The 17799-nt window shown below is 50.2% G+C and overlaps 8 protein-coding genes across 10 annotated transcripts; 3 read left to right on the top strand and 5 right to left on the bottom strand.

The window, feature by feature from the left end:
• Positions 1-72: 72 nt before the first annotated feature.
• On the bottom strand, positions 73-1457 carry LOC9647039. Its single transcript, XM_002979999.2, has 5 exons — positions 1252-1457; positions 1088-1194; positions 592-1042; positions 408-526; positions 73-345 (listed from the first exon to the last, which is right to left on the bottom strand). The coding sequence occupies exons 1-5, from the start codon at positions 1438-1440 to the stop codon at positions 126-128; spliced, it is 1086 nt and encodes a 361-aa protein (XP_002980045.2). The 5' UTR covers positions 1441-1457; the 3' UTR covers positions 73-125.
• A 1366-nt stretch (positions 1458-2823) lies between these two features.
• On the bottom strand, positions 2824-5692 carry LOC112349858. The gene is made up of 4 exons (XM_024685015.1): positions 5600-5692; positions 4334-5537; positions 3823-4267; positions 2824-3762 (listed from the first exon to the last, which is right to left on the bottom strand). Exons 2-3 carry the CDS (start codon positions 5522-5524, stop codon positions 3950-3952), a joined length of 1509 nt encoding a protein of 502 aa, XP_024540783.1. The 5' UTR covers positions 5525-5537; positions 5600-5692; the 3' UTR covers positions 2824-3762; positions 3823-3949.
• Positions 5693-5752: 60 nt separating this feature from the next.
• Positions 5753-8764, bottom strand: LOC9647038. 2 transcript variants are annotated; one of them, XM_024685014.1, is made up of 8 exons: positions 7786-8764; positions 7609-7702; positions 7384-7558; positions 7113-7331; positions 6703-6969; positions 6519-6653; positions 6334-6462; positions 5753-6286 (listed from the first exon to the last, which is right to left on the bottom strand). In XM_024685014.1, the coding sequence occupies exons 1-8, from the start codon at positions 8675-8677 to the stop codon at positions 5888-5890; spliced, it is 2310 nt and encodes a 769-aa protein (XP_024540782.1). In that variant the 5' UTR covers positions 8678-8764; the 3' UTR covers positions 5753-5887. The 2 variants fall into 2 exon arrangements, with proteins under 2 accessions (XP_024540782.1, XP_002980044.2); XM_002979998.2 differs by having other exon boundaries at positions 7113-7319.
• LOC9647379 (pentatricopeptide repeat-containing protein At4g02750) lies at positions 8686-10692 on the bottom strand. The gene has a single exon (XM_024685063.1). It carries the CDS (start codon positions 10690-10692, stop codon positions 8686-8688), a length of 2007 nt encoding a protein of 668 aa, XP_024540831.1.
• A 51-nt stretch (positions 10693-10743) lies between these two features.
• On the bottom strand, positions 10744-12387 carry LOC112349859 (peroxidase P7-like). Its single transcript, XM_024685016.1, has 4 exons — positions 12063-12387; positions 11815-12006; positions 11559-11724; positions 10744-11490 (listed from the first exon to the last, which is right to left on the bottom strand). The coding sequence occupies exons 1-4, from the start codon at positions 12369-12371 to the stop codon at positions 10910-10912; spliced, it is 1248 nt and encodes a 415-aa protein (XP_024540784.1). The 5' UTR covers positions 12372-12387; the 3' UTR covers positions 10744-10909.
• Positions 12388-12810: 423 nt separating this feature from the next.
• Positions 12811-13690, top strand: LOC112349891 (extensin-1-like). Its single transcript, XM_024685085.1, has 2 exons — positions 12811-12964; positions 13053-13690. Exon 2 carries the CDS (start codon positions 13081-13083, stop codon positions 13609-13611), a length of 531 nt encoding a protein of 176 aa, XP_024540853.1. The 5' UTR covers positions 12811-12964; positions 13053-13080; the 3' UTR covers positions 13612-13690.
• On the top strand, positions 13686-15267 carry LOC9647378. 2 transcript variants are annotated; one of them, XM_024685084.1, is made up of 10 exons: positions 13686-13920; positions 13982-14073; positions 14136-14246; positions 14300-14382; positions 14434-14567; positions 14627-14679; positions 14740-14832; positions 14879-14970; positions 15015-15121; positions 15160-15267. In XM_024685084.1, the coding sequence occupies exons 1-10, from the start codon at positions 13699-13701 to the stop codon at positions 15193-15195; spliced, it is 1023 nt and encodes a 340-aa protein (XP_024540852.1). In that variant the 5' UTR covers positions 13686-13698; the 3' UTR covers positions 15196-15267. The 2 variants fall into 2 exon arrangements, with proteins under 2 accessions (XP_024540852.1, XP_002980171.2); XM_002980125.2 differs by having other exon boundaries at positions 15177-15265.
• A 32-nt stretch (positions 15268-15299) lies between these two features.
• Positions 15300-17672, top strand: LOC9647377 (DNA polymerase epsilon subunit B). Its single transcript, XM_024685083.1, has 13 exons — positions 15300-15482; positions 15532-15682; positions 15777-15930; positions 15991-16122; positions 16193-16270; positions 16322-16426; positions 16479-16559; positions 16616-16746; positions 16808-16902; positions 16953-17052; positions 17100-17214; positions 17268-17378; positions 17439-17672. The coding sequence occupies exons 1-13, from the start codon at positions 15317-15319 to the stop codon at positions 17577-17579; spliced, it is 1560 nt and encodes a 519-aa protein (XP_024540851.1). The 5' UTR covers positions 15300-15316; the 3' UTR covers positions 17580-17672.
• Positions 17673-17799: the final 127 nt, after the last annotated feature.

Raw genomic sequence — 17799 nt, 5'->3', positions numbered from 1 at the left:
CGGCCGAGAACGCGGTGATTGCTGTCGTGGAATTCATCCGATCATCCCACGCGACGTTTTAAGCCAAGCTTGTAATCGTTTGAAACAGTGATGAAGTTATATGGTCATGGGAAGAGCTCGTAGTATCATAGAGTTTGTGATCTTCGGTTCTTGACCCCGACAATGTAAGCGTTCCAGGCGTCACACTGGTTGAAGCTCTCGAGTTCTTCGTAGTCTCCTTTATCATCGTTTGTGTTGTCAAGGCCATTCTTTCTCTCGAGCAGCTCGGGCCTCTCGCACAGCCACAAGTGAGTTGAATCGAATCCAGCCTCGTCTAGGCAGTCACGAACCTCTGGAATCGTCCACCTGGGAACACATATAACAAAAAGAAAACACTGATTGAATCGCGAACTTAAGACCGAACTTACAATCGCCAGTGGTACGAAAAGGCGTGACGAAGAACTCTACGCGACTTGGCCAGCTGGAAGTGCAAGCTTATCCTCGTTGTCCTCTTGATAATGTCGAACTCTTCTTGCTCCCAAGTGTACTGGCACAAAGCAAACAAAGTAATGGAATCGCTGCGTTTCTTTAAAGAAAAAATAAGTCTCGTACCGTGAAGTCGCTGTAGCGTCTGCGGATCCTTAGCGACTGCTCGGACGACAATCCTCCATACAGATCCATCACAAACACTCCACCTTTGTTGCTAATGGAGCTCAGTGCTTGCCGGAAGTAAGACACCAGATCCTTACGTTCCTGGAGGCAGCAGCAGCTAAAGTTCAATGCACAGATGACATCCGAGCGTTGTTCCACTCTTGTTTCTTCTGGATCTTCATCTCCTTCTCCACCATTCCTTGTCTCTACAGAAGCTGGAGATCTGTTCTCGAGCACAAACTTACCCGACTTTGCTAGCGGATGAAGCACATTCTGGTGGAACAAATCAACACGATTTGCTGTGTCACCCCGACCTCCCAGCACGTTGTTCTTGAGCCCCCAAGAGAGAGCATCGTCATCCAGATCCACGCCGACAGCTGTTCTTCGCGCGTCGCCTCGCACCCATTCTGCGCTGCTCATGAAAAGTTACTGGAGAAGCCCAAGAAAAAACTCAAACCAGATCAAAGCTGTGCCGCAGAAATCCTCGCGCATATGGAGTGGAATTCGACCTCCAACGTAAGTGAGAAAGAATTTCTGCAAGTAGCTGATCTCTCCCCGCGGAGCCTGCAAGTTTGTCCAATCTTCTCAAACCAAAAGCAAGAAAAAGAGCCAACGCTTTACTTGAACAGCGCGCTGGTACAAATCGTGCTTGAGCCCCTCGTCGCATTCCTCGTCCCCCTGCACGGCCGCCGCGCCATTGCCGTCATCGGCGCCATCGGCATCTCCCTCCAATGCGCTGTGGCAGTCGAATGCGGAAGAAGGGAGCTCCTCCTCCAAGCGCTTGCGGTGATGCTGCTTCTTCTTCCCCATTCTCTTCCCTAGTTACTTTGCCCTAAACCCCTAAACCCTTTAAGGATATTCTATTTTCCCTAAAATCAATACATTAGTCAATAGCCCTAGATTCTTCTCGGGTTCGAATCTTTTCTAAAGATATAAATCCCTAAAGTATATTCCTCTCCATTTGAAAAATCATAACACTGCCCTGCACTGGCGGCCGTCAGTCAGCGCCACAATTACGCGGGCGCCTCGTGTGTGTAGACCTCCGTACGTGATGATCCAACCGATTTGATCTAGCCCCGGAATCTTTCTCTGAAACAACGGCGCGAGCAAGAGGATGATCCACAGCGCGGTAATGCTGATCGCATTCTTTTCACTCCAGGTAACTACAGCTCAAGCATCCAGAGCTCCATCTCCTTCTCCTGGAGGTCAAGCTCCAGCTCCAGCTCCAGCGCCAGATTCTTATGAAGTCACAGTGCCAGCGGCGGCGAGCTCTCCGCCATCGCCGCCAAGCTCCGCTTCCAAGGCTCCCGTTGTCGATCCCAGCGCTCTCGGCGCGGATCGTTCCTCGCCCTCGATGAGCAGCCGGCGGAAGATTGGGATCGGCGTGGGCGTGTTCTTGGGCTCCTTTGCCGCGGTCTTTGTCTCGCTCGTGTACCGCAGGAGGAGATGTAACGTCAAGAAAGTGGAGCATGGAAGCAAGCGGATCCCATTCCGGGAAGAGCTCTAGGAAGATCTTTTGGCCCTGACAATGTAAGCTTGACTCTCCGGTTCTTCGTAGTGGGTTGAATCGAATCGAGCCTCGCCTAGGCAGTCGCGAAACTCTGGAATCGCCAACCTGGGGAGAAACAAACAAACAGTCCACTCATTCCAGGGATAAACCAACTTAGATATGAAACAGCGTGACAAATGCAAGCTTATTTTCTTGTCAATGTCGACTTCTTGTTGCTCCAGGCCTTCGTTTGTTCTTTCCAGCCAAAATCGCGTCGCGTTACTTCAACTTTTGTTTCGCACTTACGTAGGATGCGGAGACTTTTACGAGAGACGTACTGTCAAATCGCAGTAGCGTCTGACGCGTCAACAACTGCCCGGACGAAAATCCTCCATACTGGTTAGCTTTCAATTGAAACTCACCATGCTTTATTGTGGATGAAACTCTCATCAGCCAAACAGGGAACCAACAACACCTTCGAAAACACCACCGATCTCGTCCTCCACTTTCGTGTCAATGCCGTCGAGTCGAGTAGCTTTGGTGGAGGACGTGAAAGGAACCCAGTGGTACACTCCATATCTTATTGAGAAGGTGGAGCTACGGATCGCCACAAGCAAGGCAAATAATTCTCAGATAACAACAAACCATCACATTGATCCTGCGCGATTCTAAGGACGGACTGAAAAGAAAAAAAGCAGTTCCTTACAGTCAGCTTTAAATGAATGATATTGATATCATACTATCAAAATGATCACAGTATTTCCATTCTCAAATTCCCCTTAGTAAATTCTTAAAGAGTATATTCTTTTTCATCCTCGTTCAACCGGATCGTCCGCCACAGCCGCTGCTTCCTCGGACGAAGATTTCTTGTGCGAATCCACCCGCAAGAATCCATACGTGCTGGATGTGAGGGCGCCAGGGAGCGCCCTGTGTACCATGTTCCAACCGATTTGATGGATCAAACACCGAAAGTCTTTCTCTGGATCGAGATTCGAGAGAAACAACACTCGAGCAAGGGACAAGAGGATGATCCACAGCGCGGTGATCCAGGTAACAACAGCTCAAACATCCCGAGCTCCAGTCCCAGCTCCTAAGCTCCAGCTGCAGCTCCAGATTCTTACGAAGTCACAGTGCCAGCGGCAGCGACCGAGCTCCGCTCCATTCCCCAAAGTCCCATTGTCGATCCAGCGCTCCTGATTCCTCGTCCTCGATGAGCAGCCGGCGGAAGATTTGGATCGGCGTGGGCGTGTGACCGCGTGTCTTGGGCTCCGTTGCCGCGGTCTTCCCTTCGCTCGTGTTTCGCGAGAGTGGAGGCTTTAGAGTTGCTAGAAAAGATCTTGTAAGCTTAACTCTCCGGTTCTTTGTAGTCTTCTCCTGTATCATCGTTTGAGTTGAGCCTCGCCTAGGCAACCACGACACTCTCGAATCGCCAACCTGGGATCAAGAAAACAAACAGTCCACTGACTCCAGCGAACTTAAAATCAGCTTGATACGAAACAGCGTAACGAAGCTGGAAATGCGAGCTTATCTTCGTCTTGTCCTCTGGATATTGCCGAGTTCTTCTTGCTCCCAGGTCTCTGTTTGTTCCTTCCAGCGAAAGGTACGATTTTTCGCTGGAAAGAACAGCATCAAACTCCTATTGCCTGCAAAACAAAATAAGCGACAGACAAAATGAGTGACGAGACGCCATTTTCGATTCGTACCGTCTGTGGATCCTCAACAACTCCTCGGACAAATATCCTTCATCACAAAAGGCACTCCACCTTTCCTGCCAATGGAGCTTAGCTTTACATAAAACTCACCATAATTTTTTAGTCGATGAAACTCTCATCAGCCAAACAGGGAACCAACAACACCACCCACGACTTTCTCAGTGCCCTTGGTAACTCCACTAACCACAGTTCCCGTTCCGCTAACAACAGAACCCACAAGACCACCACTACCAGTAGCTGGTTTGGAAGTAGCGGCTGGTTTGGAAGGAGCCGAGCCACTGATCACGCCCCTGACGTTGAAAATGGACACACCTTCGTAAACACCACCGATCTCGTCCTCCACTTTCGTGTCAATGCCGTCGAGTCGAGTAGCTTTGGTGGAGTACGTGAAGGGAACTCTGCATTTTCCCCTGGTACACTCCACTGCCACCTTGGCCTGGAGCAAGAAAGAAAAGGTAAAAGAATCAAATTGAATGACCCCAAGGCTTGAAAACTTTCTCACCTCTCCTCCGGGAGGCACGTCTTTGATGAGATAGCCAGACTGGAATGTAAGCAGGTTGGTCATCTCCTTTCCGAGCTCGGTCTCGGTGGTTTTCTCCACCCCGACTGTGACGGTGGCTTCTACGGAGGCGATCTCGGGGATTCCAGCGCTCACGGTCAGGCTGGTTTCCAGTCCCACCGTCTGGGACGTCATCCAGCGGTTGCTCGTTGATACGGACTCGGTGAAGCTGACTTGAACCTGGAGGTCGGCGTTCTGGCCACCGTTGTTCACCACCGAGCCTTGGCCGACGACCAGAGGACGGATATCGGTCACCTCCGCAAGCCCGAGAAGGTACTTCACGTTGAAGATGTGCTTGTTGCTGGTTCCATCATAGACGGTGAAGTGTGTCGCGGCGTTGTCGACGCTCGAGGAGACGGCCTTGAGCTTGTTTTCGTTGTCGCTACGAAGGACAAAGAGGCCCGAGTCGTATCCGACGCAGCGGATGGTGATCATGTTCTTACTCACTCTGGATGCGTTGAAGTGGCAGAAACGATCCTCGAGAGCGGCTTCTTTCTTTGTGTCTGCGATGATCCAGTCATCGTTGTCAGTGTCCCGGCGCCAGAAGAGCTTGCTGGTAACGCTCTGGAAGATAAAGTTCCCGTCCACAAGTGGCGTGGCCTGGAAAGCTCCCTCGAGCTCGCGGCTGTCCATGTTGCACCGCAACGACTTATCTCCCGAAGAGGCGGATAGAAACTTGCCGTTGTTGGCCTTGAGCATTAAGAAAGTCGGGAAATTGAGAGCAAGGCTTTCGGCGTTCTGCACTTCGGCCGCTGGGAAAACGTCGAGACCGTCGATTGTGGACTTGATAACGATCTTGTTCTTGGCATCGGGAGCTTCGACGATCTGGAAATGATAAGTTTTGTCGCTTGGATCCTTGGGCTCTTCATGGGCTGACGGAATTGTTCCTGGCGAGGAATTGTCGTAAAATCTCCTCCAATAGCGGCCATTTGGAGCACGGATCATCACCGTCGAATCAGAGTTGTCTTTGGAGTTGTAGAGGGCTTCATATGTTGAAAGACGGGTTCTCTCCTTGGAGGAGAAGAAGTTGAAAGGGAGGTAGTTCAAAACAGCACTCAGTGTCAGGTAGTTCCCTTCGGCATTCTTCAGCGTGAAGTAGTGGGGGAGCCTCACTGGTTTGGTGTTGGACGTCATCCCTCCTTGTGATCTGCAAACCGAGAAAATTGTTACCGAGAGCAAAGCATAAGAGCAATGCATGGAGCAACTTACAACTTGCGATGCAATAGGATGATGTTGTATGAAGACTCGCAGCTAATATTTATACAGCGGCAGAAGCATCTTGAACCACAAGCGCAAAAGGCGATAATTCTCAAATAGCAACAAAACGTCAATATTCGTTGTACTAGAAGGATCGCAAAGAAAAACGCAGAATCGTACCGTCAACTTTAGATGAATGATACATAACACCTTCTCAGAGTAGTAAATTCCCTCAAAGGTCATCCTCTACAGATTCACACTGTAAGAACATCATAAACACTTGCTTACTTGGTCGAGCTCTCAGCTTGTAATTTGAGTCCACGGTCTGCCATCTACCATCTTGGTCGCCAGTCCCTTCGGCAGCTTCACAGTTTCTCCCTGCTTGAGGATCATAACCAGATTGTTGGGATCGGCTAGAACACCGATATCTGCTATTGGATTCTTGTCTAGCACCAGCAAATCTGCGTAAGCTCCCTCTGCCACGCAGCCAATCTGGCCATCCATGTTGAAGAGCTGCGCACAAGTACTTGTCGCAGACTTAAGAATCGCTATAGGAGACTGCACGCGTGATCGTAGAGAAAACTCCTCGAGTTGATGGTCGTGCATCGAACCAAGCAAGTCCGTCCCAAAACAAATATTCACACCTCGTTGGTCTGCTAGTGCCACCACGTCTAGTCCTCTCTCTAGCAAGTCCCCTACCTGCAGGCCCAGTAAGTAGAAAGAACGAAAAGTTATCCTTCTATCACCTTTGCAACAAGCTCCGGGGCCATACCGGAAGCTTCACCCTGGCGACGAATTTGATGGTATGTCACAAGAGTTGGTACTAGAAATGCACCTTTCACCTTCATCAAATCTAAGCATTCCGTGTCAGCGAGCTGCATAAAACCAGTTAGATTTTAAGTCGCTGCAAAACCAAGATAAAAGGACTCACGTTTCCATGCTCTATGCTACGGACCCCAAGCTCTAGCGCTCTCTTTACAGCTGCAGCGGTGTAGGCGTGCGCGCATACGTACTTGCCGCAATGCGTAGCCTCTTCTACAATGGCAGAGATTTCTTCAGCTGAAAACTGTGAAACAAAGTCATTTGGTGCGCAAAACCAACTAGAGAAGCATTACCTGCAAACTAGTAAGATGATCAGTTGGTGAAGAGACACCGCCAGACGCCATGATTTTGATATGATAAGCGCCTTTTCGAAGTTCATCTCGAGCAGCTTTACGAGCTTCAGCGACGCCATCGCATACCCGACCAAGGGCTAAGGAGCCCGAGCACGAGCAAATGTCGTCTTCTCCCGCCAGTCGCATATCTCCGTGACCTCCTGTTTGTGAGAGCGCATGGCCACCAAAAAGGATCCTCGGGCCAAGAATTGTTCCTTCTTCCACTGCCTGTTTGAAGATGATTGGTATCAAGACGTGTAGATCTGGAGCAATAGCATCTTCTTTCAAAAACATGAACAGGCCATAGAATGAACCTGACAACCAAATGCAGCTTCTCTGAGATGCATGGCTAGAATAAGTTGGAGACATACCTTTGCAAGTCCCCAGTCGCAGCCGCCAACGTCTCTCACAGTCGTAAAACCCCGCATCAGCATGTTTTGCAACACCTTGGTCGCCCTCGCAGTGATAAGAGAAGCCGGAATACTTGACATATCATGCAAGTTCGCGCTTATAGCCGTGACATGGACGTGAGCGTCACAAAGACCTGGTATCAGGAACCGACCTCCCAAATCCAAAACCTGCAAAAAAGACTTGTGTGATCAGAGAAAAATGTATAATAATCACCGAAGTCCTTGTTCTTACTTGCGAAGCGTAGTAAGCAAGAGAAGGTCCAACATAAGCAATTCTCTTGTTCCTTATGAGAACGTGATCGCCGTTGGTAATATTTGTAGACGCACCGACATGAACGATACTGCAGTTGCATAGCAGGAGAGTTCCTGCCTCTGGTTGAAGCTGGATTTCTCTCGGCCACAAGGACCTGGATACGAGAGTCACAAACAGGACAGATAGAAGATCAAACTTAAGTACCTATTGTTCTGCTTATATGCAGCTTTTCTCTTCTTTCCCGCTGGTTTGCTGCCGGGGTTATCCAGCTGCAAGCATGAATTTCGAGAGCCATTACCTGCATTCACAGCACGCAATCAGTCGAGTAGAAGTAGAAACAAGAACGAAAACCAAAAAATAAGAAAGAAAAAAGATCTTCACCATTGCTAGTAGCACTTCCAGTTTCCATTGCCTTGGCTGCTCCCTCCATAGGTGCTCCTTTTCCAGCTCCCATCCACTGGTTCATTGCGTGGAATAAGTCCCCATAAAAGTTGATAGGGAGATCCTTGTCCTTCCGATCAGCCTGCGAGAGACTCCAATACGACTGTCCCATCGGAGCCGACGTTTCATACTCCACGATCCTCCTGAATTCCCTGGAAATATATTCCCAGCGCGAGCGGCACTGATCGGCACTTCTTTGCACGCCTTGCAGCCACAAAACGTCCTCGATGTCTTGCCATCGCTCTTTCTCCGACTTGTTGTTCCTGGTTCTATATCCAAACTTTCCCATCCCAGCTTTCCTCGCGGTCTGGAGAGCCAAGAGCTCTGGCAGCATCCATATCCCCTTCCGATAGACTCGTTCACCCTCCATGCAATCCCTTCCTCCACTTCCAGCAGTAGCAGCACTACCAAGAGCTGGATTTGCTGGAGCAGCAACGTATGGAAATCCAGATCCTTGCTTGTGGAATCCAAGCGCCTGATCGCGCAGCTTCTCACAGCTTCCAGGATCGTCTTGATGGTGGTGGTGGTGCTGCTTGTGCTGACGATCCAGCTCGTCATTGTCCAGCAGCGGAAGAACGAACCTGGTGAGCGGATCGACGCCTCTGTGATCCTTGCCGGAGAAGCTACTGTCTAGAATACCTGAATCCTCTTCGCTCACGACCACGGCATCACATCCCTGCTGCGCGGCCTTCTTCTGGAGCTCCTCCTCGTCGTCTTCATTCTCCTCGTCTTGATCTTGATCTTGATCGTCGCCTGGAGCTGGATCCCGGCCTTGATGCTGCTGCTGCTCGCTGTCCAGCGCATCGTCGCCGCGCACGAATGAGGAATCCATCCAATACCCTAGCCCAGCGCTGGGAGGAACCCTACTACATTTGAATCCTCGCGATCGAGCAAGATATTTCCCAGCGAGACATAGGTCGCGGAGTCGCGTGGATCCATCTCGCCAAGCCGCAGCGCGGCATTCCAGGCGCGATCGACGTCGCCGTGGATCTGGCAAGCGCTGAGAATCTCCCCCCACATCGCGGCATCTGGCTCGAATGGCATGGATTCCATGAGCTCCTCGGCGGCATCCAGCATTCCCGCCCGGCCGAGCCCCAGCAGCATCGAGCCGTAGTGTTCTTTCGCCGGATCGAGGCCATAGTCTCGCCTCATCGATCGGAAGTACTCTCCAGCGCTTGCCACGAATCCGTCGTGGCCACAGGCGCCAAGAACCGCCACGAAGGAGATTCCATTCGGCGCCACGCCCTCGAGCTGCATGATCGCGACCACCGCCATCGCTTGGCCGCCGTTCTCTTGCGCCATCAACGCGGTCCAGGCCATGACATCTCTGTGCGGCATTCTCTCCAAGATCTCCCTCGCCTCATCCAGATCGCCGCTCTGGGAGTACGCCGCGATCATCGTGTTCCACAGGATCGCATCGCGGCTGTGGAGCTCCACCACATCGAAGAGCGATCTGGCCTGTTCTAGATCCCCGTTCCGGGCGTATGCATGGATCATCGCGGTTCTCGCGACAATATCTTCTTTCTCGGCCATGGAATCGAAAATCTCCCTAGCGCTCCCGACATCGCCATCGCTACCGAGAGCCGCGATCATCTCCGTGCACGACACTGCGCTGTGCCGAGCCATCTTCGCAAAGACACTCTTGGCCGCCGGGATTTCCCCGTTCCGGGCAAGCACGAACAAGATCGTGTTCCACAGAATCGCGTCTCGATCGCGCGCTTGATCGAACAGCGCCTTCGCCAAATCGGCTTGATCGCGCTCCTGGCATGCCCGGACAAGAATTGTCGATAGTCCAGCGCTCTTCTCTGGCATCGATTCTAAGGTTCTTGCCGCTATCTCCAAATGCCCCATCTCGGCATAGGCTTGGATTAACGATCCCCACATCGATGGATCCCAGCTAGGGCTCTTGTGGAGCATCGTCTCGGCGTGGATTGGACCTATGCGAGCAAAGGCGACGATCATGGCGCTCCAAGAGGAGGCGCTATGCTCCGGCATTTGATCGAACGTGTTCTTGGCCCTGAAAAGATCCCCCTTTGCGGCATTTTCTGCCACAATCGCTCGCCAAGAAGCGATGCTACGCTGTGGCATTCTCTCAAAGTAGAGATGCAACTCATCTATTTCAAGATTCTCGATCGCCAGCATCGCATTCCAGGAAACCTCGTTCTTCTCGGGCATCGAATCGAACAGCGCTTTCGCTGGATCCAAATGCCCAGCGTCGGCAAATGCCAAGATCATCGAGTTGCAGCACATCGTGTTGCGCGCTGGGATCTTTCCAAACATCTCCTCCGCGCGATCAATTCTCCCGCTGCCAGCGTAGCTTTGGATCATGCCAGTCCACGAGATGAGATCGTGCTCCGGCATCTGGAGAAACGCTCTGGATGCCTCGTCCCAGTTCTTGGCGTTCTTGTGGGCGACGAACACTGTGTGGAAGGAAATGACGCTCCTCGCGGGCATCCTGGCGAAAATCTCCTCCATCTCCTCGATCCTGCCACTCTCTGAGAAGCCTTTGAGCAAGATCGTCCAGGAAACCACGTCGTGGCAGCGATTGAGCGCCATCGCATCGAAGACGCGCTTGGATCGATCGAAATATCCATTCCGCGCGTATGCCGAGAGGAGGAACGTCCAGGAGAAATTGTTTGGATCGGGCATGGAATCGAAGAGTGCCTGCGCGCATTCCACCGCATCGTGTCGCCCATAGGCTTCCAGCAAACGATTGGAGAGATAGGTGCTGCGTTGCTGCTCCACTCGCGGATGGATCTGCCTCACCTCAGACAGGCTCTTCGATCGCTTCAAGGAGCTGGCAATGCGATCGATCACGCCGGCATTCGATGTTCTTCCAAGAACCATGAAAGAACCCTCATTCTTGCAAGAATATTTCTCGGGAATATATCACAATCGTTGTCGCTGCCAATCCAGGTTTGCAATCCATTGATCACTTGCATTGCAGCATCGCATGCGTGGATCGCTTGGATTCCATCGATCAATCGCTTGCATTGAGGAAAATCTTTCACAACTCCACACAAGAAGAAAGAATTTGACTATCGACACAGTGTTCTTGGCTAGCTTAGAACGGGAACGGTGGAAAAGGAGGGAATTGGAACGAAGGATCTTCGGGGAATTGCGGCGGGGGTGGAGCGGCGAGATCACCGGTTTCTTGCGGCGGTGGTGGCGGCGGTAGCAGCGCGGTCTCTGGAGGAACAGGAACAGGGGAAGAAGGAGAGATGTCGTGATTGGGATTCACGACTCGGCAGTCTCTACGGATCTCTCCTTCGCTGCCAGTGAGAGGCTTGATGTTGCCCATCTTCACCATGGAGATGGCGAAGTTCGCGAAGAAGGCGTGTTGGTCCTTGCTAAAGAGCTCCACGAACTCTTGCGTGATCCCGGTGGTGGTGAAGAGGACTTGGTCCGAGTTGAGGAGGCCCTCTCCGCGCATGAGATTGTCGAAGTAGTGATTGTTGAAGACGGTGGGATCGCTCAAGTCGAGGCTGGCCAGAGTGTTGGGATTTGGATTTCCTTGCGGACAGAGCTGCTTCAGAGCCAGCAGGAACTGCGAGTCCATGGATGGATCGGCTTGAAAGTTTCCACTCTGGTTGTAGAGACGCTGAGTAAACGTGAAGCAGTGAGCCTGGCCGATGGTATGCGAGCCTGGAGTGTGATCAAGGTAAGCTTCTCTTCTAAGTTTTGTTTCTTTGTTCTTGTTGTGGAGAACTTACCTGAGAGTGTGATCATGTCTTGCAGTGTCAGGCCAACGTTTTGGAAGGATTTCGTCAATGCCGGAACGTCCAAAGCTGGAGAAGGGATCGACGCATTCGCTGCTGCCTGGCTTGCTGTCAAGCTATCTCTCCGTCCGAGAAGAACTTCCCACGAAGGACCTCCAGCCTACACGATCGAGAAAAGGAAGAAAGATTAAAGAGTGGAAACAGGTACTTAGGTGGTGCTTTTGAGAAAGTAGATTAGGTGACTACTTACCAGCACTACCGAGTCTCTGGCAGCTATAGCGATGATATCAGCGCAGGAGACTAGTCCGGGGCACTCACTCTCCAGACGAGCTTTGATCTGGTCGATCACTTCGAAGCCTCGGATGGAGTTTTTGTTGGGGACAGCATTCTTCTCGCCAGTGAAAGTGGGAGTGTCGTCGAGCAGCACCGAGCCATCACAACCCTGCAGAAACGAAGCTCGCTCACGAAGAAGAGAAGACTTCTACGCATGAAACTCACGTTAACAAAGCAGTCGTGGAAGTGGAGCCTTAACAGGGAGGCCGCCATTCTCGTCTCGTTCTCCACAGCCTTCTCGACGCCGGCTTGGACAATGTCTTGCAGCTGGGGACAAGTCGAGTGGTAAAACCCGGGAACGAGCAACTCCTGCTGCTGCTGCTGCTGCTGATCATCTGCCGAAGTGCTTCTGCAAATCGAGAGAAGCAACACTGCCAGGAACAAGAACACTGCGATCGAAAAGGAAGGAAAAGAGAAGGAACAGTGAAAGCAAGGAGGAGGAGGAGGAGGAGGAGGAGATCGAGGAGCCACCATCACTCCGAGGTATGCTGGATCCACAAATGTTCGTGAGCTTCCCAGCTAACTTTTTTATATACGTGGGTTTGGTGCAGACACGAAATGGTGGCGGTCACTTTTGACTGTTAAATAGCGATGCTTGTTTAGGGACGAGTGGGCACTCGTGATATCAGCAAGGACTGGCTTTTGACCCCGACTTTTCTCAAGCCAGCCGGATGAGAGCTCTGATCAAGCAAAGAAAAAAAAAAGGTGAGATTTTTTCTTCTTTCTTTCTTTCTTTCTTTTCGTTCGCTGTTGCTTCGATCAATGCGTTTTAAGTACGTGATGGTGACTCGAGTATGTTGGACATTGCAGGCTTTTTCGCTATTCAGGTCTCTCTTTCCGTGCTCTGGAGGTAAGTACGCTCTGCGCTGCGAGCTAGCTAACTTTCCATGTGAATCGTCCCTCGTGGTTGCAGAGGGCATCTTCCCAAAGGACTTCCAGCTTGAAACTTTGTGTCGCCTTGCTCCAGCGACATGATGGAAAACTCGCAACCAAAAACTGTCCGCTTATATGGCTAGCCCGGAGGATCTGTGGCAGCCACTCGCATAAACTTCTCGGAACTCGTCCGGGTAAGGCTCAAAAGCTCTTTCCTTTCTCGTCAATCGCTTCGCTTCCTTCCCGGCGCTGATCCACAGTGCTTTTGGTGCTTTTGTGTAGGTCCCGAGAAGATCTAGAAAAACAAGGAATGGGAACTTCTGCGAATGGTGTCGGTGGTGGTTCTGCGATTCTTCTCTGGATTTCGGTGTTGACAATCCTCCTCGGAGCTGCTGCCACTGTTGCCGCGAGGTCCACACTGGTCGGAGCAGCCACCGAAATGAAGAACGAGTACTTCCACCATCCTCCACTCGAGTTTCCAAAGCCGCCACCGTTCGAGTTCAAAGAACCTCCGTATGAGCTGCCCAAGCCTCCGCCATTCTCGTACAAGGAGCCACCGTTTGATCTTCCAAAGCCACCGCCACTCTCGTACAATGAGCCAGAGTTTACTCTTCCAAAGCCTCCGCCATTCTCATACAAAGAGCCACCGTTCGATCTTCCAAAGCCGCCACCATTCTCGTACAAAGAGCCACCATTGGATCTTCCCAAGCCGCCGCCAATCTCCTACAAAGAACCACCGTTCGATCTTCCAAAGCCGCCGCCGTTCTCGTACAAAGAGCCACCATTGGATCTTCCCAAGCCGCCGCCAATTTCGTACGAGGCTTCATTTCACCACCACTAGCATGGTAAATAGTAAAAACTGTACTTTGTGTGTGTAAATCTCAAAGAACGTTTATAATTTAAAAAAGCGATTAGGGCTCTTGGCGCGATGGCTATGGCGTTGGCAATGGCGCTCACGGCGTCTCCTTCGTCTCACCTCAAATTCCAGCTCTCCAGGGGACCGGCATTTCATTCCTTTCGCGTCAGCTACGCTAATGCGGCTGCCGCTCCAGCGCCTTGGGCGAGAGAAGCAGTGTCTCGTCGTCCCGATCGGGAAAGAATTGGAGCGACTGGAAATCGCAAAGGAAATGCTCCTGATGGGGACAATGAGGTAAGCTACACGAATTCTTGTCGTTTCTCTTCTCGTAGTCTACAATCTTTGGTTTGTGTAGAGCCTAGCGTTGAAAATTCTCCGGCTTGATGGGTGGGACGTTCCGTGGGGGTATGGAGTGACAACGCTGGGATTGCTGGGTTGGCTGGTCAGGTCGGTAGAAATCAAAGCTTGTTCCTGATTGCTTTTGTTGATCGATGACACTACAAGCGCAGCTTTTTTGTGACAGGCTTGGCTACGGCAGTGCTCGGTCATAATCTGGGGATCGATAGAAGAGAAATCCTCGACATGGACGAACAAGCTGCGTTCATACTTTTCAGCCAAGTGTAAGGAGTTAGAAAAGTTGCGATCAATCTTTCATGAAACTTGGCCTGTGAAGTTTGCAGACAATTACAGGACTTGGCACCATCAATCTCGTTACAACCAAGTACCAGCCTTTGCCTTCCGACATGTTCGTGTATGGTATGCTTTTATCGTTTCTCTCCTTCGTAGTTACGCTTAACACGACTTTAGATTTTAGAAAACCATTTGATTTGCAGCGAGGATGGCTGCTTTGGTCTGGAATTGGCATACTTTGCGCTGGTGGAGCTGTGGTTCTAACCAGTATCATCGTTTCATCTGTTAATGGTGAACTGCCACCACGGGAGGTTGGTTCTTGGTTGCTATATCCCAATGCACAATTGATTTCGGTTTTTATCTTTGTCAGGACAACGATGCGCTATCACAGTTGCTTCCGCTCATTGGTGTCTCGCCATTAAGGTTAGCAACGAGGTTTCTCAGTTGGATGTGTTGTGATTGATTCGCTGGTCATTTTTGTAGCACAGCGTCATTGATTGTTGTGACCGGTGCTTTGGCTCCACTGCTAGAAGAGACTGTTTTCCGCGGCTTTCTCCTGACATCTCTAACTAAGAGGTGAAAAACTGTGCTTTTACACGATCTTACACTACTGGATTCTCAGGTTGCCAGTTCCAGTTGCCGTGGTTTTGAGCGCCGCTGCGTTTGCTCTCGCTCATCTAACTCCGGGAGAATTTCCACAGCTCTTTGCGTTGGGTAAGAAATCAAGTGGATTGCCATTGCTGACACTTCCCACACAGGCATTGTCATCGGTTTTGCGTACTCTAAGACACACAACATGCTCACGCCAATTCTAATCCACGCGACCTGGAATTCTGGAGTGGTGGTAGCGCTCACAGCACTCAGTGTAAGTAGCACCAGCCTTTTTTCTTGATCTTCCAACAGAGTTGTTTGGATGGCAGTTTCAAGGATACGATTTGAGCCAAGTGCTCTCACTTATCTTAATGGGATCATAATTAAACCTTAAATGGCATCATTTGAATTTTAGGGCTACGTTTTCCCGCCAATTGGTTGGGGTTAGGGTTCTAAAGAGATTTTGGCGATGGAGCAGCAGCAGCGAATGCGCAAGGCGCAGCTGAAGTTCAAGCTCCGGGGACTAACCCTCTCGGTGGATGCGCTCAAGGCTGTTCTTGGCTTCCTAGATGAGCAATACTTGCCGGACGAGGAGGCGCTCCAGCATCTTCTGGCCGAGGTCGACAAAATCTCCCGTGAGTTGTTCTTCTTTTTGCTAGCGGCCTGTCTCATAGATGATTTCAGTGAAGAGCAATGTGCTGTCCAAGGAAGCAGCGCTGGAACTCATTTCAGCGGCCACAGGCGTGACTAGCAGCGAGCAGAATGCTCTTCTTGTTGTCGATGCCTTCAAGCTTCCAAGATTTTGCTACGATCCAATACGAAAAATGTTCTACAGGTAACGATCTCTCGCTTGGATTTCTTAGTTTTCTCGCTGTCACTGGGTTCTTTTTTCTTTTCTTTTTCGAAACTCCTTTTGTACGCTTCTACAGGTATAACAAAACACCTTCCGTTCACGGTGATGCTCGATCCAAATCTGCTCTTTACAAAGATAGGCTCCAATTGCTACATCAACGTCTTATCAGAGATAGACACTTTGCAAAGCCTGCATTTGACATGGATGGAAGCCGATCGGGGACTTGTGAGGTTTGCTTATTTTTCTTTCTTTCTTTTCTTCTACGTCTTTTCTTAAAACGCTCAATGCAGTTGTCGTCGTTGCAATCGCTGCTAGGATGCATTGGCAGAAGATGGGTTATGGGGATCGTCTCCCAACTGGAAGACGGCCGCTATTATTTGGAAGACTTGTCTGCTACAATACCGATTGATCTTTCGCAAGCTATATCCTTTGGAAAGTTTTGTTTGTACGATAAGCAGAGCTTTTGTTTTTTTTTAACTTGCAATTTCGCACAAGATCACGTCAGGATTTCTAACGGAGAACTGCATAATTGTTGCGGAAGGATTGCTGCAAGCAAACGGCATTTTTCAGGTTCGTTCCTTGTTTTAAAAGACTCACTTCCTGAAGCGCAACTTTCGACAGATCTCTACGTGTGGCTTCCCTCCATTGGAAGGAAGAAACATCTCGTTAAGTGTTACGGCTGGGCTCGACTTCTTCGGCGCAGGAGCGCTTTCTTACGATGAGATCGTATCCTTTTTTTGCTTGATTCCTTCTTTGTGTCCTTAATGGCTGTTTGTAGAGCAGACTAGAAGTGCTGGAACGCAAAGCTGTTAACGACATGTTTGTTGTTATCTCTGACGTGTGGCTGGACGATGAACAGGTAACGTATTTTCCTGCCCAAATTTCTCACATACTCTTCTGTTTGTTGGTATCCAGACTATGCGAAATCTTGAGGTCGTGCTGGATGGATTTGAAAACGTTGACGTTGTGCCATCAGTCTTTATACTCATGGGAAATTTTTTGTCACGCCCTTGCAATCTCTCTTTCCATAGCTTTGGGGAGCTTCGGTACTTTCAAGTTTTAAACATAAGCTTTGCTCTTCATGTGCTACATTGTTTGGCAGTATAGTTCGCACTTTGATAAGCTCGGCACACTAATCGCGTCACATACTCGGATCAGCTCGACCAGCAAGTTTGTCCTAATCCCGGGTCCTGAAGATCCAGGTATCGTTTTGTTTTGTATGACTTCCTGGTTTGCTAACTCAATTGTCTAGGCCCGAGTAGCGTTCTTCCGAGGCCTGCCTTGCCGAGCTATTTCACAAAGGAGCTGGCCAAGCACGTCCCCAATGTGACCTTTGCAAGTAATCCATGCAGGTAACTCTTTGTGTAATGCTGACTTTAGGATAACGAGTATCACGCAGGATTCGCTTCTTCTCGCAGGAGATAGTTCTCTTCAGGGAGAACTTGCTGTACCGCATGAGAAGGCTATGCATTGTTACACCGTCAGACGAGGAGACAACAGAGCCATTTGAGCACGTAAGTCCCCTTTGCCATCGTTTTTCCTGCTCCATAAACTCCATTTCTTGCAGCTTGTAGCGACAATCACACATCAAAGTCACCTGTGTCCTCTACCACTAACTTCGCAGCCCATTGTCTGGGAGTATGATCACGCCATGCGGCTCTATCCAACGCCTCACACTGTAAGTGTGTTGGAGGATCCTTTCCTGTTCGTCCTTGATCTATGCTCCCAATCTTTCCAGATTGTTCTAGGCGACCGCACGGAGCAAAAGCTTTTCAAGTATATGGGCGTCACGGCCTTTAGTCCGGGATCGTTCTCGGTGGATGGAACTTTTGCTGCCTACAGGCCAGCGACTCAAGAAGTAGAACTCTCTTCACTGTAAAACTAATGCTATGATCTTGCTCAAACTCGTTGTCTCGTATCGGTTTTAGAATATACTCAGCTCCCCTAAAATTAGGAGAGGAATGGATGGCTAGTATGGATAAATCATGGAAAAATAAGTTTCCATACGTACATCTAATACTTACATGAGACCTGGCGTTCTCTCGTTTATTCTCTTTAACAAAGCCCGGAGTCGTACTCTACGGCTACTATAAATCTCT

This window comes from Selaginella moellendorffii, unplaced genomic scaffold, assembly GCF_000143415.4.
Source record: "Selaginella moellendorffii unplaced genomic scaffold, v1.0 SELMOscaffold_43, whole genome shotgun sequence".
Lineage (NCBI taxonomy): Eukaryota > Viridiplantae > Streptophyta > Lycopodiopsida > Selaginellales > Selaginellaceae > Selaginella > Selaginella moellendorffii.
The sequence above is the reverse complement of the archived record's forward strand: the minus strand, read 5'-3'. Positions and strand labels throughout refer to the sequence as shown.